The 24,071-nt window shown below is 42.2% G+C and overlaps 1 protein-coding gene across 6 annotated transcripts in view; it reads right to left on the reverse strand.

Moving 5' to 3' along the window:
• The window catches only part of LOC137426593 (uncharacterized), a 276,611-nt gene that overhangs the window by 177,849 nt on the left and 74,691 nt on the right, over positions 1-24,071 (reverse strand). For 3 of the 6 annotated variants that reach the window (XM_078779267.1, XM_078779264.1, XM_078779265.1), the window contains exons 1-7: positions 17,238-24,048; positions 16,830-16,933; positions 9,211-9,333; positions 9,064-9,085; positions 3,841-3,929; positions 3,431-3,508; positions 1,423-1,533 (exon numbers count right to left, since the gene is read on the reverse strand). In XM_078779267.1, coding sequence (XP_078635393.1) covers positions 1,423-1,533; positions 3,431-3,508; positions 3,841-3,929; positions 9,064-9,085; positions 9,211-9,333; positions 16,830-16,933; positions 17,238-23,940 — 7,230 coding nt within the window. In that variant the 5' untranslated portion in view covers positions 23,941-24,048. Of the gene's footprint in view, positions 1-1,422; positions 1,534-3,430; positions 3,509-3,840; positions 3,930-9,063; positions 9,086-9,210; positions 9,334-16,829; positions 16,934-17,237; positions 24,049-24,071 lie in introns of those variants that run through there. The other 3 variants (XM_078779268.1, XM_078779266.1, XM_068115254.2) reach the window with 2 other exon arrangements.

Raw genomic sequence — 24,071 nt, forward strand, 5'->3', positions numbered from 1 at the left:
GTAAATGTTAGCTCTTTCACGAGCCTCGATTCAGTATACAAAAAAAAAAAAAAAAAAAAAAAAAAAATGTACATATATATGTATATATATAATATATATATATATATATAATATATATATATATATATATATATATATATATATATATATGTATATATATATATATATATATATATAATTTCAAAACACACCTGGTCACAAGTGTGCCTCACTGCCTCACTAACCGTGTCCTCAGTCGAGGTCCCCAGCATCACCCCGTTTCGGCCCTACAACCTCAATATGGTCAGCTAAGGTGGGCCAGCAGGGGCACATATGCCTCCACATACAGCAGCTACACCTGGATGCGTACATAGCCTCACCCCCAGCCAGTGAGAACACATAATACAACAACAAAACCGCCTCCACTCCCAGAATCCACAGCCCCTCCCCTCCCCTCACCCACTCACTCACACACACACAAAAAAAACCATACCTAACGAACCGACCACCTACCCTCCCTTCCAACAGACACCACTCAAACAAAAACACATTCATGCAAAACCACACCCACTCCTGCAACACACACACAACCCCCCCCCCCCCCCCCCACACACACACACACACACACACACACACACACACACACCATTCACAGATCTCCATTTCTCTTCCACACTCAGTCACTACCCCTTGAGGCTGAAATGAACCAGCACCCACAAGCTCAACCTACACCGTTCGACGTGCCTCTATAAACTTCCTCCAAATCCAAAGTGAGCCTTTCAAGGCAACCTGGGCCACTCTGTTACACATCCTCCTTCTTTCTGTCCCACACACTCCAAGCCGAGCAAGAGATGCAGAAAAGGAATTGCCAATATATCCTCTACATCACACCTCAAATGGTTGAGATGAAACTCGCCAACCCTTCTCCTGACACTCTGACTCCAACTCACTGTACTTTCCTCTCTTACTCTCATGTTATGTATTTGGTGAGCCAAGACATGCAGCCTGATAAAATATTTAATAATTAGTAGCAGGCAGGCCAGGAGTCACAAGTTGCCCATCACTAATTCATTCATTAATCTCATGTCATCACACAACTGTGTGCCATTGGTGGATGCAATTAAGTGCTCTGTCATTGGCCTCTAGCAGATCCTTTGATGGACATGCCTCATCTGATGTTCCATAGTCTGGGGTCCAAATTGCACTCACAGTTAGGGGTCATCATCTTCACTGTATCCCCATGTCAAGCACATTTGCTTTACACCTTCCAATTCCGGCACGTAGTCTATTCAGGCTACGCCAGGTTGTACATGGTTGATGCACACACAACAAATGATGCTATCCTCAACTCATATAAACACTAAGCATGTGTACGCACCATGCCTGCCTCATATCAGACAATTAAAGTTAACCTGAAAGATGGACTGGTTCATTCTGCATTACCAGCACTTCTTGCTGCTTGTGTTGCTCTTGATTTGATAAGGTGGCGCTTCTCAATTCCTCCACCTCTTGTTGTTGCTGTGCCGCTTGCATTTTCAAGTTCTGCTGCGCAGCCTGCACAAGCACACCAACCCACTTTGCTTGTCAATGGCAAGGGCAATGCATTTAGCATCACACCAACATCCTATCTGCATTTACTGTGAAATTGTACTACGATAAGTGTTCAAAATGTTCGAGGAACGAAATACTCACAAGAGTGCAAGATGGCACTCATTCATTCATTAATTAATATCCCATGTTCTCTACAGAGCATCTGTTCTGTCAGAATCGTTTCTCGACCAGGGTTACAATCCTGGATGGGTTGCCACTCCAGCATAAGAAGTCAGGGAAGGAATTTGGAATTTGGCCAGGGGCCGGCGATAGCTCACCTCCTCTTCATGAAGGGCACCGTGGGATCTTTAACGTCCACCAGCTGGCAGACGGGACACCTATTTTAACGTCCATCTGAGGGACGGCACACACAATGATGATTCGCCCTGCCTGCGAAACCCCAGTATGACAGTTTATAGCTAGGTCAGGATTCAAACCCAAGCTATACAGATTAGAGGCGAGTGTGCGTGCGTACCTTTAGGCCACCCTGACAGCACAAGACATGTCAAATATATATATATATATATATATTCAAAGAGAACATACCTTCACTTCAATGCACTTGCTCCATTTGTCCTTCAAACCTTCTATGCCAGTCAAACATATTGCTGGATTGCTTCAGTTAAGTTGTCATTTGTGAATCAGTGGCCATGCAGGTGGGACTTTAAATGTTGGGGCAGATACTAGTCCCTGGTGTCCAGGTCCAGGCTGTATATAAGGGGATGACTGGCTAGCTGTCGCGAGGTCACAGTCATGAACTGCACAACTGCACTACAAGGCCTTCTGCATCGGCACGTTGTTGTGATTGTGAAGGAGCACACCTTTGGTCAACATCTTTTGGCATTTGCACTCGACGGTTTCTTTTCTTGAGGCCGGTGTAATATTCCCTATTTATCCTATTTTTGTGAAACATATCGTCAATCAGTATGACTCTAAGGTATCCCTGAAATTTGAGGCATCGTGCTAGCTGACTGAGGGATGGGTGGGAAGTTTACCTGGTAATAGGGATCCCTTGTGCGTCCATTGCATGTATTCCAATTTAACTTCAAGGTCCTAATGGCGAAGCCACATTTTATCAACAGTTGGCTAAATGCACGGGATTGAATCAATGTCACCAGTTACCTTTATTTGGGTGAACATCTTGAGAAGCTCTCAACATAATGCTAACTGTTGTTGTAGATCATAAGTGCTGAGTTTTCAGTGCACTCATCTTTCCATGACCTTGTACAAGCCCAAGTGTTCCTGAAAACGCCAACTTCAGAATTCAAGTTGAAAGATATTTCGGCGACCTTAACACGGCGATCCTCCAGAATTAGCTCCTCAATCTGTGGGACAGTTTGCGCAATCACATTTGCTGGTCATCCTGAGCTGAGATCATCTTTAGAGGACACTTAAGGTCATTGTGGCTTCGTATCGCCCATTTGGCGAGATTGGAATAAGAGGGTCCATCTTTGATCTCCACGTCCCCCATGCTTTTGAGAAATATTTTGAAGCTGGAACCTACTCTGCTTAAATATTTAATGATACCTCAACCCTCAATTCTATTAACATCCACAATGTAGCAAAATTATGGATCGTACTCTGAAACAACAAACAGCGACAAAGTAATGAAACCAATGGCATATAATATGCATGTTCGCAAATTTATAATGAGAATAATACACAGGCTTTAGCGTACCTAAGATTACATTTTGATGACTTGATGAACATCCCTCGTGGGTTCGTACGATAACTTTTAACATTATACAGTGAAATGATTTGAAAGAGAGAACCTTTTAAAAAATTAAATTAATTCTGGAAAACTTTGCCAGTCGATATTTCCATCATAATGGAGGAAAGTCTTTGGAAAATATTATATTACCTTCAACTTTGCTCGTCCATTGCTGCTCTGTTGCCATTTCTGCAAAACTTTCCCCAAGGTCTCTTCACTTTCTATCAGCTGAGAGAAGATAATCCAGAGAAACCATCAGGCCTTTGTACCAGCATGTGGTACTCATGGCAGGAGGGAATGAGTGAAGCTCGGATAAGGATGCAGGTGGAGATATTTGCACATGAATATGAAGCCATAAAATGGTGTGGTGGAAATATGATTTTACATAAATGAACTACAGCAGACAGAGAGACCTTCGGAACATCAATAACAACACCTCTAATGATATGAAACGGCTGTAGTTTTGATGAGGGTTAAGAAAAAAGCTTAATGTCAAAGTGAAACAACCCATGAACAAATAAATGTTACAAACTGTTCTCTTATATGTCAAGCACGTTCACCTGCTTTTTCCTGTTATCCAACTCTTCAGTCAATTCGCTCTTCTTCTTCACAATACTTTTGATATACTCTGAGTTCTTCTTCTCCTTGCCTGCTCCGCAAACAATCAAGTTACAATCTATTTCATGCGGAACCCAAAGAAAATTCTGAATAAATAAAATAAAATAAATATAACGAAATAAATACATGCAATCGACTAATTCATTCATTAATTATACCAATAAATAAGTGAACTGGCTAGCGACATTGAAAAAGTTAGGCATGGGTGAAAACATTCATGGTAACGAATTATAAAGTGTGAGGCAATCCCTGCAATGTTGTAGAGATGGTAGATCATCTCAACAATCTCAACACATTTTTACAGAAACAAAGATTCAGAATGCAGGTGGTTTTCCATATATATTGTTATGTCGGGGGGTAAAGGAATATCTAGAGCCAGGTAGATCTGTGTAGGTAGGTATCCGACTGTCGTGATAGGGAATCTACCTGTAATAAGTTCTGTGTTTAGTCCGGTTTGTCGGTATAAGCTGTATTGATGTCCCCGCTACGAGGGAGCAGGGCGTGCTAAATAGTGCAGGGATTATGGATAAGATCCCTTTATTCGTCGTCCCCTCTGTTATCATTCCTTTGTCCCTTATGGCAACGCACTCATATAAACACTTAGATAGGTCCTTAGTGCGCAACAGTAATTAAATTCCCTTCCCTTACAAAGACTGTGGAAGACAAGCAGGCAAGGGCCACGTACAACACCAGTGTGGGCGTCAGACATCGAGCAAGGCTGGGAGCCACGCCCAGGAGGACTGTTGATTGGCCAGGGAGAGGGGCGAGCAACACCACAGTGCGGGAGGCACTCGGCCACTGGCAGGGCACCAGCGAAAGAGAACATTGGAGAAGATCCGAGAGGTCGAGAGGCGAGGCCCTGGTTGGTAGCGCGCGAGGACTGACATCAGAGGCATGGTTATAAAAGGGTGCGCTGCATGACATTTTGTCTCTTTGGCCCTCTCTCTTTCTCTTGGCTCTTGGCGCTGCAGAATCTCTCTGTGCTCTTTGCCTTTTTGCCTCTCTTCGCACTGGACCTCGTGTTTGAGATCGGCCCCTTTGGGTTGGAGATTGGCTTCGTGTGGGGATCGCTGGCCCAGCGTTGGTTCCTTGTGGTGCATCGGTGCTAGGAGTGAGGGACCTCGTGGCGTGCCGCGGAGCGAGTCGCAGCGGGGCCTGGCGAAGCGTGCGAGCGAGCGGACGAAGGGTTTCTTCGCGCCGGAGCTTGGAGCCGCGTGTGGACGGTGGACAAAACTACAGACAGATAAGGCCGCACCCCACATTTCACAAATACATAACGAACGTTTTATTTTCCTTAATTCATGTTCCCTTGTGTCGTATCCGAAATCTGTGTATGGAACGTCCCGATTAGGACATTTATTACCGGCGCGTATTTTCCTGTCCCGCTATCCTTGTGAATAAATCCTTGTTTTATTTTCTGTATATACCTGAACGCAGTTTTCCGTGTGGTTTATTTAATTTGCAGTGGCAATGGAGATGCCCCGAGAACAGGTAAGACTGCAGGGGTCTTGCACCGCCCCTCCATCCCGCGCAATTTTGTATAGCTTTCTGTCTTTGAGTCCGCCATTGAGTTTTCGCCTCAAGAGCTAAGGCCTTCGCGATCGGCTTCCGTGACCGTCTGATTTTCATCAAAGGCGGCCACATGACAATATATATATATATATATATATATATATATATATATATATATATATATATATATATATATATATATATATATATACATATATATATACATATACATATATATATATATATATATATATATATATATATTAGTATCTGCAATTTGGCGCTCCATCTTAATGAGCAAATGTCATGACGGCATCGCCACGCATGTCTGCATTGCCTGCTAAGCTCCGGAGGAACCATCTAGCAGTGTGTCATTATGGATGTTAAATTCAGATACTGTCAAGTCTATGCGAAATTCACAGTTACCGACCTGGTTTAGCCCTTGTTGGGGCTTCATCAGGGCAACGCAGTGAGCCTTCCATACACTTGTGACTCATATGTATATCCGTTGAGTGCCAAATGTTGGCTACGAGAGTAGAACAAGTCAGTAAGCCATGTGCGGAATTGGCCTTTGATGCCATAGTCAGAGAGTTTGGAGAGCAAGGCGGGATGCCAGACTGCATCAAAAGCATGAGATATGTCTAGCGAGACGGGCCTGATCTCTTCTGACATTGAGGACCCCCATCCATTGCTGCATGAGTAGAAGCAGCATGTCCAAGGTGGGGTGACCTGGCCTGAAACCAAGTTGGTGATCTGAGTTGAGGTTGTTGGAGAAAAGGAAGATTTCATTTCAACTGTGATAATGGATTCCATAACCTTGCTGATGATTGGAAGTAAGCTGATAGGTATGTACTTAAGGGGATCAGCTTTTGTACCTTTTCTCGAATGCAGTGATTTTGGTCAACGCAAATGAAAGGGTGAAAAGAGCAGAGACAGAATTAAAGGAGGAGCAGAGCAGGTTTTTAGGACACGTGAGCTGAGGCCGTCCGATCCAATTGCAGAGTCAGAGTCGAGGGTTGAAAGAACCTTTTCCACCTTCTCAGGAGCAAAAGACAGAGTCCATGAGCAGTTAGGTATGACAGGAAAGAATGGGTGAGAGGTTGGTTACAAAAGATTTGGAAGCAAACACAGAATTTAAGCAGGTGGCCTTCCCTTGAGCGGAGTCAGCTGTGGTGCCATTTGAATAGAGGGAAAGGATGGAAGGGGAGCATACACCAGAGACAGGCTCAACAAGGCACCACCAGGTTTTAGAAGGAGACAAATTTGAAAGTTCATTTTTGACGTTGGACAGATGTTGTTTTCTGGCTCTCTTGAGAGTGGAAATATCCATGGTGGTTTAATTTATTCAAGCACTGATTTGTATGTTATTCTTCCAGTCAATGGAATTTTTAACATTCATCTTCATCACCACATTTCACGACTGTCAATCTTCTTCCTTATTTTATTCTTCACTGTCCTCGACTCGCATCCATACATTGCAACTGGAAATACCACATCATTCCCCAGCCTCCTGTTGGTTTGTTTTGTCACATCTTTGTTTTTTTCCAGATCTTTGTAAACCCTCACATTGTTGTTCTCCCCAACTCTAGCAGTCTATTAATTTCTCCTCCACATCCTCCACTCAATTCAATCTTAGAACCCAGAAAGATGAACCTTTCCAATATTTCCACATGATCGTCTCCCAAATCTGTGCGCTTCCCATACTCATTTCTTCCTGTAGCTTGTTGTTTAATGTGCAGAATTCCTATCAGACATATCAGGTGCCCCGATATCTCCATTTATTTCAGCATAATCCACATCAATTGATATACACAACCAAAGGCTCTGGAAGTAATCTACAGTATAAAACAGAGATACACTTTCCTTCGATATTCCTTTGCTTTTTCCATGATCCACTTCAGATTTGCGATTTCATCTCGAGTACCTCTTCCTTTTCTCAAACCTGCGTGCTCAATGGGAATTTATCGCTTAATGAAGTCTTCTATTCTGCCTTGAAAGATCTTTAGTAATAATGCGAGCATGTGAAATCAAGGCAATGGCTCGGATGTTTGAATATTCTCTTGCATCCCCTGTCTCTGGCAATGGTACTGTATGTGGAGAGCAATCCTTGATCCTCAAATCCTTGATCCTCAAATCCTTGATCAAAACCTTAATTTCACCCCAGAGGACTGCTTCTACATTTTAGGCCATACTATCCTGGTCCCAATATCTGTACAGATAGCTGTTAAAATTTGGATTCCCTTCTCCACAACTAGTTATATTGGAAATTTGTCTGCACCTGGTGTATGTGTGTCTGTGTCGGTTGTTATCTAAATATGTGGGTTCCAGAAGGTGGAACGGAGTCCTCCCAGGTTTCAAAGTATCCATCTCGTGTGTGTGTGTGTGTGTGTGTGTGTGTGTGTGTGTGTGTGTGTGTGTGTGTGTCTGTAAGAGAGATTAGAGTGAGGGGAGCTAAGTGCTCACTTGAAGGTGAAGACAGATGGCAGGAATTTGGCAGAGATGGCATGAGAGGAAGTTTTGGCTGTGCGACGAGACGGGGGACCAAACCCCGACATAGAGCCGGTCCAAAGGCGACAAAGAAAGAGTGCGAGTGTGAGTGAGTGAGTGTGTGTGTGTGTGTGTGTAAGTTGCTGTTGTTGACCCCTATCTCCACACATGGGTGAATTGCAGGAGATGGGACGGAGACTCAGCAGGTTTAAAGAATGCACCTCAAAGTATAAATACACACACAAATGCATATGTATATACGTTATAAAATCACAACAGCATGTTTATTTGTGTGCAACCCCATCCTGTTTTGGCTTATCTTGTCTAAATTTGTAATGTGTACTCAGTTCCCGCTGAAGAACTTCCTAAGTTAGTCGGTGTCATAATCCAGAGATATTCATGGCGAATGTTCAAGCTGTCACAGAAATTAATGAGGGTGTAATAAGTAGCTGTAGAAACGACATTTTAATGGACGGAAGATATCAGTGGAGGGTTGAAAGATGAAAGACTCATAATTTGGGCAAGGCACGAAGTCAGAGAAAAGGCAACGCATGACAACAAATGTGCATGGCACTCAATTGAGTGGACATTTGATAATAGCTACAGCATAATAGAATGCTTTAACGTACTAGATGCATCCCCTTGTGACCTACCAACACCTAATTCATCTCCCTAGAGCTCCTATACAGTGTACAGGTATATTTGCGAGTTTAGATGGAGAAGTTCTGCGATTTTCTTTCAGCAAGCAGGCAATACCTGCTGGTCTTTAAAACAGCTGTTCACCACCATCTCTTATCTTCCCCCATCCAAAACCTTGATCCTTTCTACCCCCGCTAATTTCACCCCAATTCCACTTTTTTGAAATACCAACTTCTGTCCTGGAAGTCCTTGGTGTCCTTGTGTTTTATACTTCTCCCTCCCCCCCCCCCCCCTTCCCACGTCCCCTCCCCCCAAGCCCTCTCCCTTCTACACATATCCCTGCTCTCAAATGTTGTGTTTGTTGTGTGCTTCCCCCTCTCTCCCCATCTTGTTTTCCGCTCCCTCTTTTTATATACTTTGTTTGTCTGGTTGATTTGTTTGTGAAGTAAATGTTAGCTCTTTCATGAGCCTCGATTCAGTATACAAAAAGAAAAAGAAAAAAAAGAGAGCCAATGAATGCAGCTTACCTCTGTACATTTTACTTTTCATCTGCAAAAAAATAAGATAATAACAATTAGGTATTCTTGACGATCAAAGAACCAGAATTGGATGGAGCAAAGCGAACATGCGTGAACATGCATAGCGCAAACATGTGGAAAGCCGTGGATTCATACCAGCATGATACTGCGCCACAGGAAGACAACGCAGATCATGGATGCGGGCACGATGGCAGCCCACCTCATAATGTGATTGTTGTTAAGAACACAATCAGAGCCCCATGCTGCTGGCAATACCTGCTGACAAACAGACTCAGTTAGCAGAGCCATCGATTCCACAATGCATCCATGGAATTGCTTCCTGTCTTATTGGCACATACTGCATTAAGGGATTGCACCTTACAGGCTCATGGGTTTTGAGTGACATTAATCTGCCAGGTGTTGTCATCGGTTTTCAGCGTATTACTGTGGCAAATTCTTTGCATTGCTTCTCCACGAAACATAAAAAAACACAACCGAAGGAGAAAATAAAACCTCCTCCCCTGTCCACCCACCTCTGCCATTCTTTCCAAAAAAAGAGAACAAACCACACAATGGAGACCACTTGGAAAAAAAAGAAAAAAAGAAGAAGAAAATAATGGAAACAGGAAGAGTATATCAATTCAAGAGGAGGAAATGGATGCCCTGAGCGAAGAAATAAATTTAAATTTTCCATGCTTTGTTTGCACCCTCTGCTCTCTTGGTCTTGTACCCTCCACTCTTTCCGTGCTGTTCTGTACATATATATGTATGTATATATACATATATACATATATATATATATATATATATATACACATATATATATACATATATAGATATATACATATATATATACACATATATATATACATATATAGATATATACATATACATATACATATATATATACATATATAGATATATACATATATATATACACATATATATATACATATATAGATATATACATATATATATACACATATATATACACATACAGTCACGTGAAAAAGTAAGTACACCCCATGTAAAGTTTTGACCTTTTCAACATATTTCAACATACAGCTATTTGATCTTCATTTCAACAATATTGACAGATAAAGGTGATATAATATAACAAATATCATGAAACATTTACATTTTGTAGTCCATTGTATAATTTAAATAAACATAAATGCAAATTTCGCACGTGGAAAACGTAAGTACACCCTTGGCTCTAATAGGTGGTATTGCCCCCTTTGGTAGAAAACCTCAAGTAGGTGTTTCTTATAACTGTCTACCAGTCTCTGACATCGACTGGGAGAAATTTTTGCCCACTCCTCCAAGCAGAATTCTTTCAACTGTGCGATGTTTGAGGGGTTTCTTGCATGCACAGCTCGTTTCAAATCCCCCCACAACATCTCAATGGGATTTAGATCCGGGCTTTGACTTGGCCATTCCAGAACCCTCCATTTCTTTCTTTTCAGCCATTCCTTGGTGGATTTACTGGTATGTTTAGGGTCATTGTCATGTTGCAAGGTGCACCTTCGGTTGAGCTTCAACTTTCCGACAGATGGCCTCACATTATCCTCAAGCACCCTCTGGAACAATGAAGAATTCATAGTGGATTCTATGATGGTGAGCTGCCCAGGCCCTGATGCAGCAAAGCTGCCCCAACCATAATATTTCCACCACCATGCTTTACAGTTGGTATCAGGTTCTTGTGGTCAAATGCTGACTTTGGTTTTCACCAAACATGTCTTCTGGTACTGTGGCCAAATAGCTCTACCTTTGACCCATCTGTCCAGAGCACATTGTTCCAGAAGTGCTGGTCTTTGCCTCGGTGTTCATTGGCAAACTTTACTCTTGCCCTGATGTTCTTTCTGGACAGCAAAGGTTCCCTCCTGGCACACCTCCCATGTAGATCAAATTTGTGCAGCCTCTTTCTAATGGTAGACTCGTGCACTTTGACATCAACAGTGGCAAGAGCTACCTGTAGGTCCCATGTTGACATTCTGGGGTTCTTGGAGACTTCTTTCAGCATATTGCGGTCTGCTCTCGGGCTGAACTTGCTGGGGCAGCCTGGCCTGAACAAGTTGGCAGTTGTTTGGAATCTCCTCCACTTGTAGATGATCTTCCGGACAGTCGAATGATTGATTTCAAATTGTTTGGGGATCTTTTTAAATCCCTTCCCAGACTCGTAGGCATCTATAAACTTCTTTCTGAAGGCCTCAGAGAGCTCTTTTGATCTAGGCATGGTGACGTCGCACACTTCAACAAAAAAGAGCAAACCAAACTAAATGTCTTTTTGTTTTGTTTTTGTATACAAGATCGAGGCTCGTGAAAGAGCGAACATTAATCACACAGAAAGACAAACCGACACATAAAACAAATAACATTGGGAGCGGAGACAAGATGGGGAGAGAGGGGGAAGGACACACACAACATTTGAGAGCAGGGACCGAGAGACATGGAGACATCGAGAGATCTGTGGGAGGGAGAGGGCTTTGGAGGGGGAGGCATGGGAAGGGGGGGTGGGAGAGATATAAAACATATGGACACTGCCAGGACTTCCAGGAAAGAAGTTGGAATTTCAAACAAGGTGGATCTGGGGTGAATTGGTGGGGGTAGAAAAGTTCAAGGTTTTGGATGGGGGAAGATAAGAGATGGTGGTGAACAGCTGTTTTAAAGACCTGGAGGGAGGAGTGGGATTGAAGGGAGTGTGGGAGTTTGTTCCAGAGGCGGGAGAAAAGAGGAATGAAAGAGTGAAGGTGAGCAGAGAGCCGAGATTTCGGCAGTTTAACCATCAGAGGGTTGCTGGCAGATCTTGTGCGACCTGTAGGAATATTTGGGGGACAGAGCACAGAGAGAGCTGGGGGAGCAAGGCCGATGAGGAGTCGGTAGAAGACAGAAAGACCACCTACCTGCCTGCGGTGAGTGAGTGAAAGGCCCTCAGAGATAGCTTCATCGCGGGAGATTCCAATGATTCTGAAAGCTTTGGTTTCAACAGCGTGAAGCCAAGCTAGGTGTGAGGCAGGAGCACCAGCCCATAGGGGAGAACAGTATTCCATTGAGCTGCGGATGAAAGCCTTGTATGTGGTGAGGAGCTCAGGTGTGCCTAGGAAGGACTTCGCACGACGGAGGATGCCCAGTCGGCGACTGGCTTTGGAGGCCAGCTTGGAAGTGTGGTTTTCCCAAGAAAGATCATGGCAGATAGTGAGACCCAAAAGCTTGAGCGACAGAACTTCTTGGAGAGGATTGTTGAGAAAGTAGATGGGAGGGTTGTCCAGTCGATCTTTTCGGAGAGACAGAGTAAGAGTGTGAGATTTGTCAGGATTGAAAGACATGTTCCACTTGTTTGACCAGTCTGTGATTTTGTCCAGGTCTTCAGAGAGTGAGGAGGCTGCAGACTGCTGATCTGAGGGAAGAGAAATGGAGCGGCAGAGAGTGGAGTCATCAGCAAAGAGATAGAGAGGATTTTCCAGAGAGTCGGAGAGATCATTGATAAAGACCAGAAAAAGCACAGGGCCCAGCACACTGCCTTGGGGAACTCCAGCCTGAACAGGAAGGGGAGATGAGAGAAATCCATTCAGGGCCACACGTTGACTACGACCAGAGAGGAAGTCCGCAAGCCATGCATGGAGATTTCCATGGATACCATAGGAGGAGAGTTTGGTGAGCAGAGCTGGGTGCCAGACCGTATCGAAGGCACGTGATATGTCAAGGGAGACAGCTCTGATTTCCTGTTTGGCATTGAGGACCTCCATCCATTGTTGAGAAAGCAGAAGCAGCATGTCCAGAGTAGAGTGACCTGGTCTGAAACCAAATTGATGATCAGAGATCAAGCCATTGGAGAAGAGGAAAGATTTCATATCCGAAGCAATGATGGATTCCATGACTTTGCTGATAATTGGGAGCAGGCTGATTGGTCTGTAGTTGCAAGGATCTGTTTTTGCACCTTTTTGTGTAAAGCGGTAATGTTTGCTGATTTCCAGGATGCTGGCAGATGACCTTGAGCAAAAGACAGGGTGAAAAGAACAGAGAGAGGGTGAGATAGAGCGGCAGAGCAGGATTTTAGGACCCGTGGGCTGATGCCCACGATGTCTGATGGTTTCTGTCTGTTTGGTTTTTTTCTGTCTGATGATGATGTCTGAGGTTTAAAATAAGACAGGTTCCTCCAAGATCCTCTCTAACGATGTTCTAATCATTTGCACCTGAGCTGGTGCACCTGAGTCTAATTTTAGGTATTTGAAGTAGTGATAAATGTAGGGGTGTACTTACTTTTTCCACATGCGAAATTTGCATTTATGTTTATTTAAATTATACAATGGACTACAAAATGTAAATGTTTCATGATATTTGTTATATTAATATCACCTTTATCTATCAATATTGTTGAAATGAAGATCAAATTGCTGTATGTTGAAATATTTCGAAAAAGTCAAAACTTTACATGGGGTGTACTTACTTTTTCACGTGACTGTATATGTGGGTGTGTGTATATATATATATATATATATATATATATATATATAATATATATATATATATGTTTTGTAAAGCTCCCTGCTTTTGTAACCACTGTCACAAAGGCGATGAAGTTCAGTCTGGTACAAATTAAAATTGTCCTCCGTCTGACAGTTATACTTTGCCACATAAACAGTGCTCGAGTGGGAAGCAGGCTGATATATGGCAAAAACGTCTGGACTCCTGCTGAGAGTTTCTAATGGTAAGAAATGTAGCAATGTAATAATCTTAGCACAGGCTTTAACATTCATTAAAAATTCAACAGCATGAGAAATGTCACAAAGCAAATTAAGCACGCATGGTATGATTGCAGGAATGCAAGGTTGGGGGGAGGGGGCGGGGGGGAGAGGGGGCAGTATTTGAAGGAGGGGATATGAGAGGATAATGTGGTTATATACATCGTGTGTGCCATTTAATGGTAGTGCATAAGAAGGTTCTATACATAGCGGATAAATAAGGGAGGAGAAGGAGGTTATATTCCTGGTGACCACAGAGAATGTCACCGACCTTACCTCTAATAACTTCCTCCATACAGAATATATCCTCTTAATTTCTGCAGGTGCACAAAGTGGAGTTTGTGGATCATCAGCAGTGGGGGGTAGGGTTGTTAGGGTTAGGGTTAGAGTTGTTAGGGTTAGGGTTGTTAGGGTTAGGGTTAGGGTTAGGGTTAGGGTTAGGGTTAGGGTTAGGGTTAGTTGTTAGGGTTAGGGTTAGGGTTAGGGTTAGGGTTAGGGATGAATTAGCCAAGACAGCCCCAGTTTTTTTCAACATGCCGTGGACAACTCAAGAACGATATCTTTCAAGAAGACTCAAAGCTAGTTCATGGTTAGATGCTTAAAGGGGAACCCAAACACTCAGATGATCTCCATGCTATTCTATCCCTAGATATCCTACAAAATAGATATGATGTGTCTTTTTCCAATTTTCCATTTATAAAGTCGGTAATATTGCAAGTAAAAGTGAAAATCTTCTTCTTCACGATTATCCATGACGTCACCTAGTGAAAGCGACTGCCACTTCCATATTTTCCATGGGTAATATCAAGGTACAATTTAACTCAAACGGGGAATAATTTTCAAATTTCTCCAAATATGCCACGTCGATGCATCCTTTGTGGTTGTAGTAATACAGACGGTTTTATGCTACACCTTTGTCCAAAAGATCCGAGGGTTGCCAAAAATTGGACGAGGTTTGTCCGAAATACCCAAGTGTGGATCGGGCCTTCAAAATATTTCGTTTTGTGTTTGGAACATCTTACAGAGAACCGTTATGAAACAACAGAGATAGCAATAGAGACAACCTATCCCAAGCTACACATTCAAATTCAACGAGGATGTGATCCCTCCTCCACTGGGCATCAACATTAATGAAATCAGCATGTCAGAGGTCACAAGAGCAGTCTAGAATCTCAAGAACAACAAGGACCCTGGACTCAATGAGATTCCAGCAGAACTGCTGAAGTATAGTAAGACCGTCAGTGCACCAAATGCTCACTGACCTCTTCAACAAGATCTGGACAGCTGAGGTGTCTGGACATCTGGACAGCTGAGATGAAAAGGTCATGCAGAACCTCCTGACCACGTGGCCCATCAAAGTCTTAATAGATTGAAGGTGGAAGTTGACAGTGCCCTTCAAGAGGAGCAGGATGGCTTCAGGAGAAAAAGGTCATGCAGTGAGCAGATCTTCATGCTCAGGAATATCATCGAGCAGAACATCATCATCTGGAATGCCATAAGCCCCTTATCATCAACGTTGTCAATTTCCAGAAGGCTTTTGACAGCATCCACTGGTAGTCTCTCTGGAACATCAATCTCGAGTATGGCATCCCCAAATGGTACATTAACATCTTTAGTGCCCTCTACCACAACTCCAGCTGCTGTGTCAGGATGAGCAAAGGCACTACTGTCTCCTTCAGCATCATCACATGAGTTCACCAAGGCTGCACTCTGTCTCTCTTCCTGTTTCTCCTGGTCGTTGACTTAATCATGAAGAAGGCGATGGTTGGACCAAAGTTCAGAATACTGTGGCAACAATATCGTCTGATGAACCTGAACCTTGCAGACGACCTTGCGCTAATGACCTTAGAGACGGTTCAGCTCCAGGAGATGACAACCAACCTGGAGGCATGTGGTGCAAAGGTTGGGCTATGCATCAGCTCTAAGAAGACCAAATTGATCCCCATCAACCAACATCAAGGGCCTTTCATCATCATCGGGCAACAGACTGTTGAAGATGTCATACATTTCACCTACATGGGAAGCAACATCTCCCAGGATGGTGATGCTGAGTTTGATTATCTGCCCAATAACTGGAAAAGCAGCCTCAGTCTTCCAGCGCCTATATACAGTATGGGCATTCCCCACCATCACACACCCAGGAAGCTTCGTCTCTACGTTAGCATCATGGTACCAATGGCAATCTCTGCTAGTGAGATATGGAAAAGGCCAGTAAATGTAGTAAAGAGGCCGGACATCTTTCATCAGCGATGTCTTTGCAAGATCATTAGCATCAGCTGAAGAGACCACGTCACCAATGATGATATGCTGGCACAGAGTGAACACCAGTGCCTGAGTGATATTGTGATGGAGAGATGTCTGAAGTTGGCAGGTCATGCCCCACAACTACCCGAGAGGTGACCTTTTGTTCTCTTTGCTTTTCCCCCCCGTTTGTCTTTTCTTCTTCACATTTGTCAGTTGATCGATCTTCCTACCCTCCATTGCTTAACTCTTCCATGAGCCACGGTGTCATTTTGTTTTTTTACACACTCCTATCCTCTGAATATGCACACTTAACTCAGAGTTGGCGGACCTGGGTTTGAATCTCGACCTTGCTATAAACTGTCACCCTGGAGTCGTGCATGCAGGGTGATTGATCAATGTGTGTACCATCCCTCTGGTGAATGTAAAAATGGTGTCCCATCTGCTGGCATTAGTTGGTGGATGTTAAATATCCCATGGTGTATTTCCTGAAGAGTGGGTGGGCTATCACCCGCACTCTGGCCAAATTATATTCCTGCATTCTTAGTTGATTACCCTGTGATGGAGTGGCGACCCATCCAGGATTGTAACCCTCACCAAGAAACTGCTTCGGCAAAACAGATGCTCTGTATAGAGCACCAGCTGGGGAACCCGACATTGACCGTTGCTGTTCTAATCCTGTCAGTATTTAGATTTTTAAATTATTTTTTTATATTTAATCGACTCCGCACAAAGAGCAGTGTGAAAAAAGACCTCAATTACATTTAAAGTGTAAAACGCGTACAGACATACCGACACCAATGGCTTCATGCTTGTCGTGAGGAAGGAATCCAACCAGATGATTGCTTGAGGAATTGGCAGATTGGTAGTTGGAAGCACATTATATCCAGTGGAACCTGAGAAGTGCAGATGAAGATACACAACAAACAAAGAAAAAGGGGTAAAGGGCGTCTGGTGGAAGAGGGGTATATGCTCAGATAATAAAGCAGGTAGATGGGACAAATTATAGAGGTGATTGGAGGAAGGAAGAGTTGGTGCCTGGAAAGTATATGGTGAAGAAAAGTGAATAGCTTTGAAGAGAAAGCTACAGAACAGGTACACCAGGTAGCTGGTTTAAAAATCACCTCGTAATGAAACAATTACATGAGAAAATATCACATCATGTAAGAATGCAAACTTCAAACTAAAATAAAATATTACTTTTCAGACTTGCTCCTGGTGCAAGTGGAGTACTTTCCATCCTTAGAGAATATTTCTCTCTCAGCATTAAAACCACTTCATTGATGTCTCCAATCATGTCCATTTCTTCATCAGATGTGTCTTCGCTCTCGTGCTGCCGCTCATTCGCCAGGAGGTCCAGCAGATCCTGTAGCCACGCCAGCAGTTGGGTCACACGTTTGGACAGCACCGCATCAAGTACCTCTTCTACGTTATGACCTGAAGATACCGCTGAATCTTTGGCTTTTGCAAATTCTCGATCCATTTCGTGTAGTTTCTGATCCAGCAACAGCACGTTTGTTTTCCCTAACTGCTCCTGCAAACGAGAAACCTTGCTTTCTGTTAGATATACCCCGAGCAAAGAAATCATAAAATGTGGTTCTGATTCCGTGGCTTCGGAATTTATAGGATTTGGTTCCGATAAATTGACACGCGGTCCCTCGTCATTGTCTGCATCAATCGATTTCATTTCGGGTGCGATACCACGATCATTTGAATCTGTATAATCAAGAGCGGCCCTCTGAGATACATTTTGCAATATATTTTCCAATGAAGTTTCTTCTTCACTTGATACACTTATATTGTTTTCCCCAGAAGAATGGTCATTCTGCTTCTGGGGTGTGTCCTCATGAGTGTAATGGGAAGCAAATTCCTCTGCTACTTCGGCTTCAATGGCATTTTCATCCTCCAACAGTTCAAAAGTATTTTCTTCCATTGTAAAAAATTCTTCATCGTCGTCATTTTCATCGTTTCCATCCAACTCTTCCGTGGTAATCAGAGACTCTTTGCTTTGGGCAAAATCGTTATTTTCTTCAGGAAGATTATTAGCCAACTCAACATGTTCTCTGCCTTCAGAAGGCTCTACTTTACCGACTGTCGTTTCCTCAGCATTCCAATAATTGTTCATTTTGAAAAGATCGGCATTTCCTATGGCATCTAATTTTTTGGGCACCATTTCATCTTCTCTTTCTTTTTTCACTGTGTCTTCTGCAAATCTTTTACCTAACTGTTTATCTTCTTCCAATACTTCAAAATCGTTGAAAGACTCTTCACGCAAAGACTTCATTTTTTCTTCAACATCCTTCTGAAGATTTATTTCCACATTTTCCATCATATTCCGAAACACTTCTTTTCCTTCACCGAATTCCACGTTACCTTCCTCGGCAACATTCACTTCTTCATTTATTTGTTCATTTACAAGTATTTCCTCATTTTCTCCTACATCACTAATTTGTAGGTTTTCTTCTTCTTTTAAATTTATGTCATTTTGTTCATTTACCTGGTAAACTTCTTCCACATCACCTCTTATGCTCTGTTGTTGCCCTACGCGACGACTTTCCAATTGTTCCTGCATCGCTTCAGCTGAGCCATCTTTCCCTTGTACGTGCTGTTCACTTTTCTCTCCAAGGTGCACTTCTTCATTATAAAACTCCAATTTCTTTCCAAAGGATTCACTCGCAACGCCATGCTCATCTATATATTTGTCTTTTTCTGGCACCTCATTGTCATTGACCTCCAGGCTTTTATCAATCTTAAATTCCTCCTTTGCATATTCTTCCCCAATCAATGTGTTTTCTTGAACCTCCTCCCCAACTTGTATTTTCTTTTCTTTCAAGTCAGTTTCTTCCACAAAATCTGAATCCGTTTGCTCAAGTTCTTTGGAATGGCCAACTAGCAAATTTTCCGTGACTTTGGGTTGACGAGGCATTTCATCATTATTTTCATATTTCTCAAGGCTGACATTTAGGATACCAGCAGTTGTATTATTACTTATCGAATCAACTTCTGCTTCATCATCATCTTCATCTTCTTCATCATCTGTGAAAATGTCAAACTCCTCATAGCCCATCGAGAGTGTATCTTTAAGTGTTTTCACAGAAACTATACTTGGTATTATTGAATCATATGAAATGGCTATTTTCTTTGTAAGCTCTTCATCCATCATCCAGAGTGAAGATCCATCCTCACCATCATCCTCATCCTCATCCTCATCCTCCTGCAGCAAATCATCAATCTCCATCAAGTGTGAACCAACAGCATTTGAGTCGGCATATACGAGGGGCTTTAAATTCACAGATTCTTCCTCATACACATCCCTGACGGTGACATTTAATAAATCTTCTGCTATTCCAGGCTGTTGAACACTTCCAGTAAAAATCTCCTTTTCTTTCGTTCCAGTTGGAACATCTTCCGAAAGCTTTCTAGGTTTAGCTTCATCTGTCGTCACTTTTTCAGAATATATTTCATCCTTGCTTTCAAGTCTCGGAGGAAAATATTTGTCTGGTGATGCACTTTCCAGACTTTCAATTCTTGCCATTGTTTTTTCGCCAGTTTCTTCCAACAAATCATCTTTGGCTGTTTTGTGTGGATATTTTCTTGGTATCATTGGATCATGTGAAATGGCAATTTTCTTTGTATGCTCCTCATCCTCCTTCTGGAGTGAAGATCCATCCTCACCGTCATCGTCGACCTCTTGCAGCAAATCATCAATCTCCGTCAAGTGTAAACCAACAGCATTTGTGTTAGTAGATATGAGGGGCTTTAAATTCACAGATTCTTCCTCATACACATCACTAACAGTGACCTTTAATAAATCCTCTGCTATTTCAGGCTGTTGAACACTTGCAGTAAAAATCTCCTTTTCTTTCGTTCCAGTTGGAACATCTTCCGAAAGCTTTCTATGTTTAGCTTCATCCGTAGTTACTTTTTCAGAATATATTTCATCCCTGCTTTCAAGCTTCGGAGGAAAATCCTTGTCTGGTGATGCACTTTCCACATTATCACTTCTTTCCATTGTTTTTTGGTAAGTTTCTTCCACCAAATTATCTTTGGGGGTTTTCTCAGAAACTTTACTTGGAATCATTGAATCATGTGAAATGGCTATTTTCTTTCTATGCTCCTTATCCTTCATCTGGAGTGAAGATCCATCCTCACTGACATCCTCGACCCCCTGCAGCAAATCATCAATCTCCATTAAATGTGAATCAACAGCATTTGAGTCGGCAGATATGAGGGGCTTTAAATTCATGGATTCTTCCTCATACACATCCCTAACGTTCTGTAAGTCTTCTGCAATCCCAGGCTGCTGAGAACTTCCAGTAAAAATCTCCTTTTCTTTCGTTCCAGTTGGAACATCTTCCGAAAGCTTTCTAGGTTTAGCTTCATCCGTAGTTACTTTTTCAGAATCTCGTTGATCTTTGCTTTCAAGTTTTGAAGGAAAATCCTTGTCTGGTGATGCACTTTCCAGAGTTTCACTTCTTTCCGTTGTTTTTTGGTAAGTTTCTTCCACCAAATTATCTTTGGATGTTTTCTCAGAAACTTTACTTGGTATCACTGAATCATGTGAAATGGCTGTTTTCTTTCTATGCTCCTCATCCTCCTTCCGGAGTGAAGATCCACCGTCTCCACCATCCTCATCCTCCTGCAGCAAATCATCAATCCCCATCAAGTGTGAACCAACAGCATTTGAGTCGGCAGATATGAAGGGCTTTAAATTCACGGATTCTTCCTCGTACACATCCCTGATAGTGACATTTAATAAATCGTCTGCTATCCCATGTTCCTGCGCACTTCCAGTAACAATATCATTTTCTTCCGTTCTCGTCAGAACATCTTCTGAAAGCTTTCTAGGCTTAGCTTCATCCGTAGTTACTTTTTCAGAATATATCTCATCGTTGCTTTCAAGTGTCGAAGGAAAATCCTTGACTGCTGATGCACTCTCCAGACTTTCACTTCTTTCCATTGTTTTTTGGTAAGTTTCTTCCACCAAATTATCTTTGTATGTTTTCTCAGAAACTTTACTTGGTATCCTCGAATTATGTGAAATGGCAATTTTCTTTGTATGCTCCTCATCCTCATTCCGGAGTGAAGATCCATCGTCACCATCATCCTCATCCTCCTGCAGCAAATCATCAATCTCCATCAAGTGTGAACCAACAGCATTTGAGTCGGCAGATATGAGGGGCTTTAAATTCACGGAATGTTCCTCATGCACATCCCTGACAGTGACATTTAATAAGTCTTCTGCTATTCCAGGCTGCTGAGCACTTCCAGTAAAAATCTCCTTTTCTTCCGTTCCAGTTGGAACATCTTCCGAAAACTTGCTTGGTTTAACTTCATCTGTCATCACTTTTTCAGAATATATTTCATCCTTGCTTTCAAGTTTTGGAGGAAAATCTTTGTCTGGTGATGCACTTTCCAGACTTTCACTTCTTTCCATTGTTTTTTGGCCAGATTCTTCCATCAAATTATCTTTGGCTGTTTCGTGGGGAACTTTACTTGGTATCATTGAATCATGTGAAATGGCAATTTGCTTTGTATGTTCAATGTTATTGCCTCGTTCTTTTTCATCTACTTTAACAGTGTTTTCAAGTCTATTCTCATAAGCTACATGATCAACTCTACTCTGAATTGACACACTTTTGTTTATGTGCACTATGTCTTCAGGTTTATTTGTATCATCTTCCAAATCTCGTTTATTGATGATGGTCTTGTCCATTTTGTCATTTAGCGTAACAATTTGTCCGTCTGCTGTGTTACCACTGCCTTTGGTTTCTGCTTCAAATGATTTTTTTGAATGCAAATGTTTTGCTATATCAGATCTAACTTGTTCTTTATCATCGCTATGATAATTATTTGAGTCGGTCACCAAATCTTCTGGGGCTTCTGGCGTTTCAATTGGCAAAACTTTACTTTGTTCTGATGATTTGTCAATTTGTTCATCTTCTACCCTTATTTTCATCTCAACGCTACCAGACTGGCCTTCACTGCGCACCATTTCATCCATATCAATCTTCGGATTGATCTGCACTGTCTGCATTCTGCCTCCTTCTGAGACCTCTTGTTTGCTCCATTCTTGAGTTGTGATTCCACCTTCAGCCGCATCAGGTAATTTATGATGTTCTGGAAGTGTCTTGAGCTTACCATTCTTTCCTTTTCTTTCTTCTTCAAGAAGTGCATTTCTTTCTAACAGTCCAAGCTGATTGCTATCAATTGTTCCAGGGGTATCAATGACCTTTTCATCCTTCTCACTAGTAATTGTATGAGTAGCAAACGAAGAATGAGAACCATCTAAAATTTCTCCGGTGGAATGAATATTTTCTTGTTTGTCATACAAGGCATCACTTTCTGGGACTTTCAGCATTATATCGGAAGCATCAATGTTCTGATTGTCAGGAGTACGAATAGTTGCCTTGGCAACACGAGTCGCACTCTTATCAGCAATTACATGTTTCTCATCAGTGTTTTCCTGGCTTAATGTAGCACCAGATGTTTTATCAATGCCGTCGGTATCAATCCCTTCTGCATCATTCTGCTGAATGCTACGTGTGGATTGATGAACATCAGCATCGTCCTGTGTTCCAGTGAGCCCCTGCATAGTGGTTTCTATATTATAAGTGACATCATGAACATCTGTCACTTCCTTAGTATCTTCATAATCAGAAACAATGCCATCAAAATCATCCACCAAATACGTTGACAGCTTTCCAGGAGAAAGCAATCCGGCTTCCCCTGTTGTAGTAGGACGACTATCTGATATCTGAGGTGTTTCCAAAGGACTCGCAGTGTAATCGATTATTTTCAATTTAACCGGTGATTTAATCAACTCTGAAGATGCCTCATTCTTGGGAGACGTTCTCTCGCTCCGCTCCAATTCTGCTGAATCTGTCAGGTTAAAAAAATTAGATTTAGCATTGTCAGAATCAGATACATCAAGTTGAGATAAATTATCAATGAATTCATTCTCCAAATGCTCTCCCTCATCCAGAGAAGAAATTTCAACATTTGAAACACTTGTATCTGGTTTAAGTGCATGCGTGAGCTCCGGATGATCATTAGAGAGCATCCCTTCAATCTGAGGGATCCCCTTCCCATTAGACATCAGAAGTGCATCACCATCACTCGGATCCATAACTGCAGAGGGATCTCTGAAGTCGTGTTGCTTGAACTTCAACATATTGTTTTCATTTCCCCCTGGCTTTATTTCTGATTCAATTGGCAGACTATCAGAGTTTTGAACTGTGTTGTGAATTTCTCCAAGTTGAATGAGTGTTTGGCCTGCATTTCCATCCTCTACTGCCTTCTCATTGCTTCGAATTACAGACTCATGCACCCCATCCATGGTGGCAATGGATTCTACCTCCTGAGCAGTATCTCGTTCAAAGTCTATGAATTTATTATCAGAAATAACATGCTTTACCACATCTTTCGTCTCTAACCCATCATTCATATCTCCATTAGGAAGAAATTCAGTTTCTGCACTAGCTTCATCGAAAGTTTTAATACTGTGCGTTGCGGATTTTGAAAGTTTGGTCTCTTCATTTTCAGTTGCTCCATAATGTCCAGTATCAGTTAATTTGTTATGCTTGGTAGTTGAAGGTAGTGCAGAATCATTACTAGCAGATGGTTTCAATACTATTTCCTTATTTGGCAGCAGTTTGCCCTCACTTTTCAAATCATTGTCCTCTTTCACACCCAAGTCATTGCTTTCTTTTTCTTTTGAATTGTCACCATTATGAATTATTTCTTTGTGCTCATGTATGACCTCAAATAAATTGTTCAGAGGATTTAGTTCCTCTGAGTCCTCCTGTAACATTTTCTTCTCATTCTGGTCAACTGGAAAATAATGCGGTATCAAAACTTCCCCAGCAACATCTAATGGATCCTGATTGGCCGTATGCACCATCTTATTGTCAGTAACCAATAGAGACTCATCAGAATGTGTTTCTGGCACCAAATAATGAAATGGCTGCCCACCAACATCAGATTTTGTTTCATCATCATTTACTGTACTAATTTCACTTCCCACCAACTTAC

The sequence above is a fragment of the Myxine glutinosa genome, chromosome 5, assembly GCF_964187855.1.
Source record: "Myxine glutinosa chromosome 5, kmMyxGlut1.1, whole genome shotgun sequence".
Lineage (NCBI taxonomy): Eukaryota > Metazoa > Chordata > Myxini > Myxiniformes > Myxinidae > Myxine > Myxine glutinosa.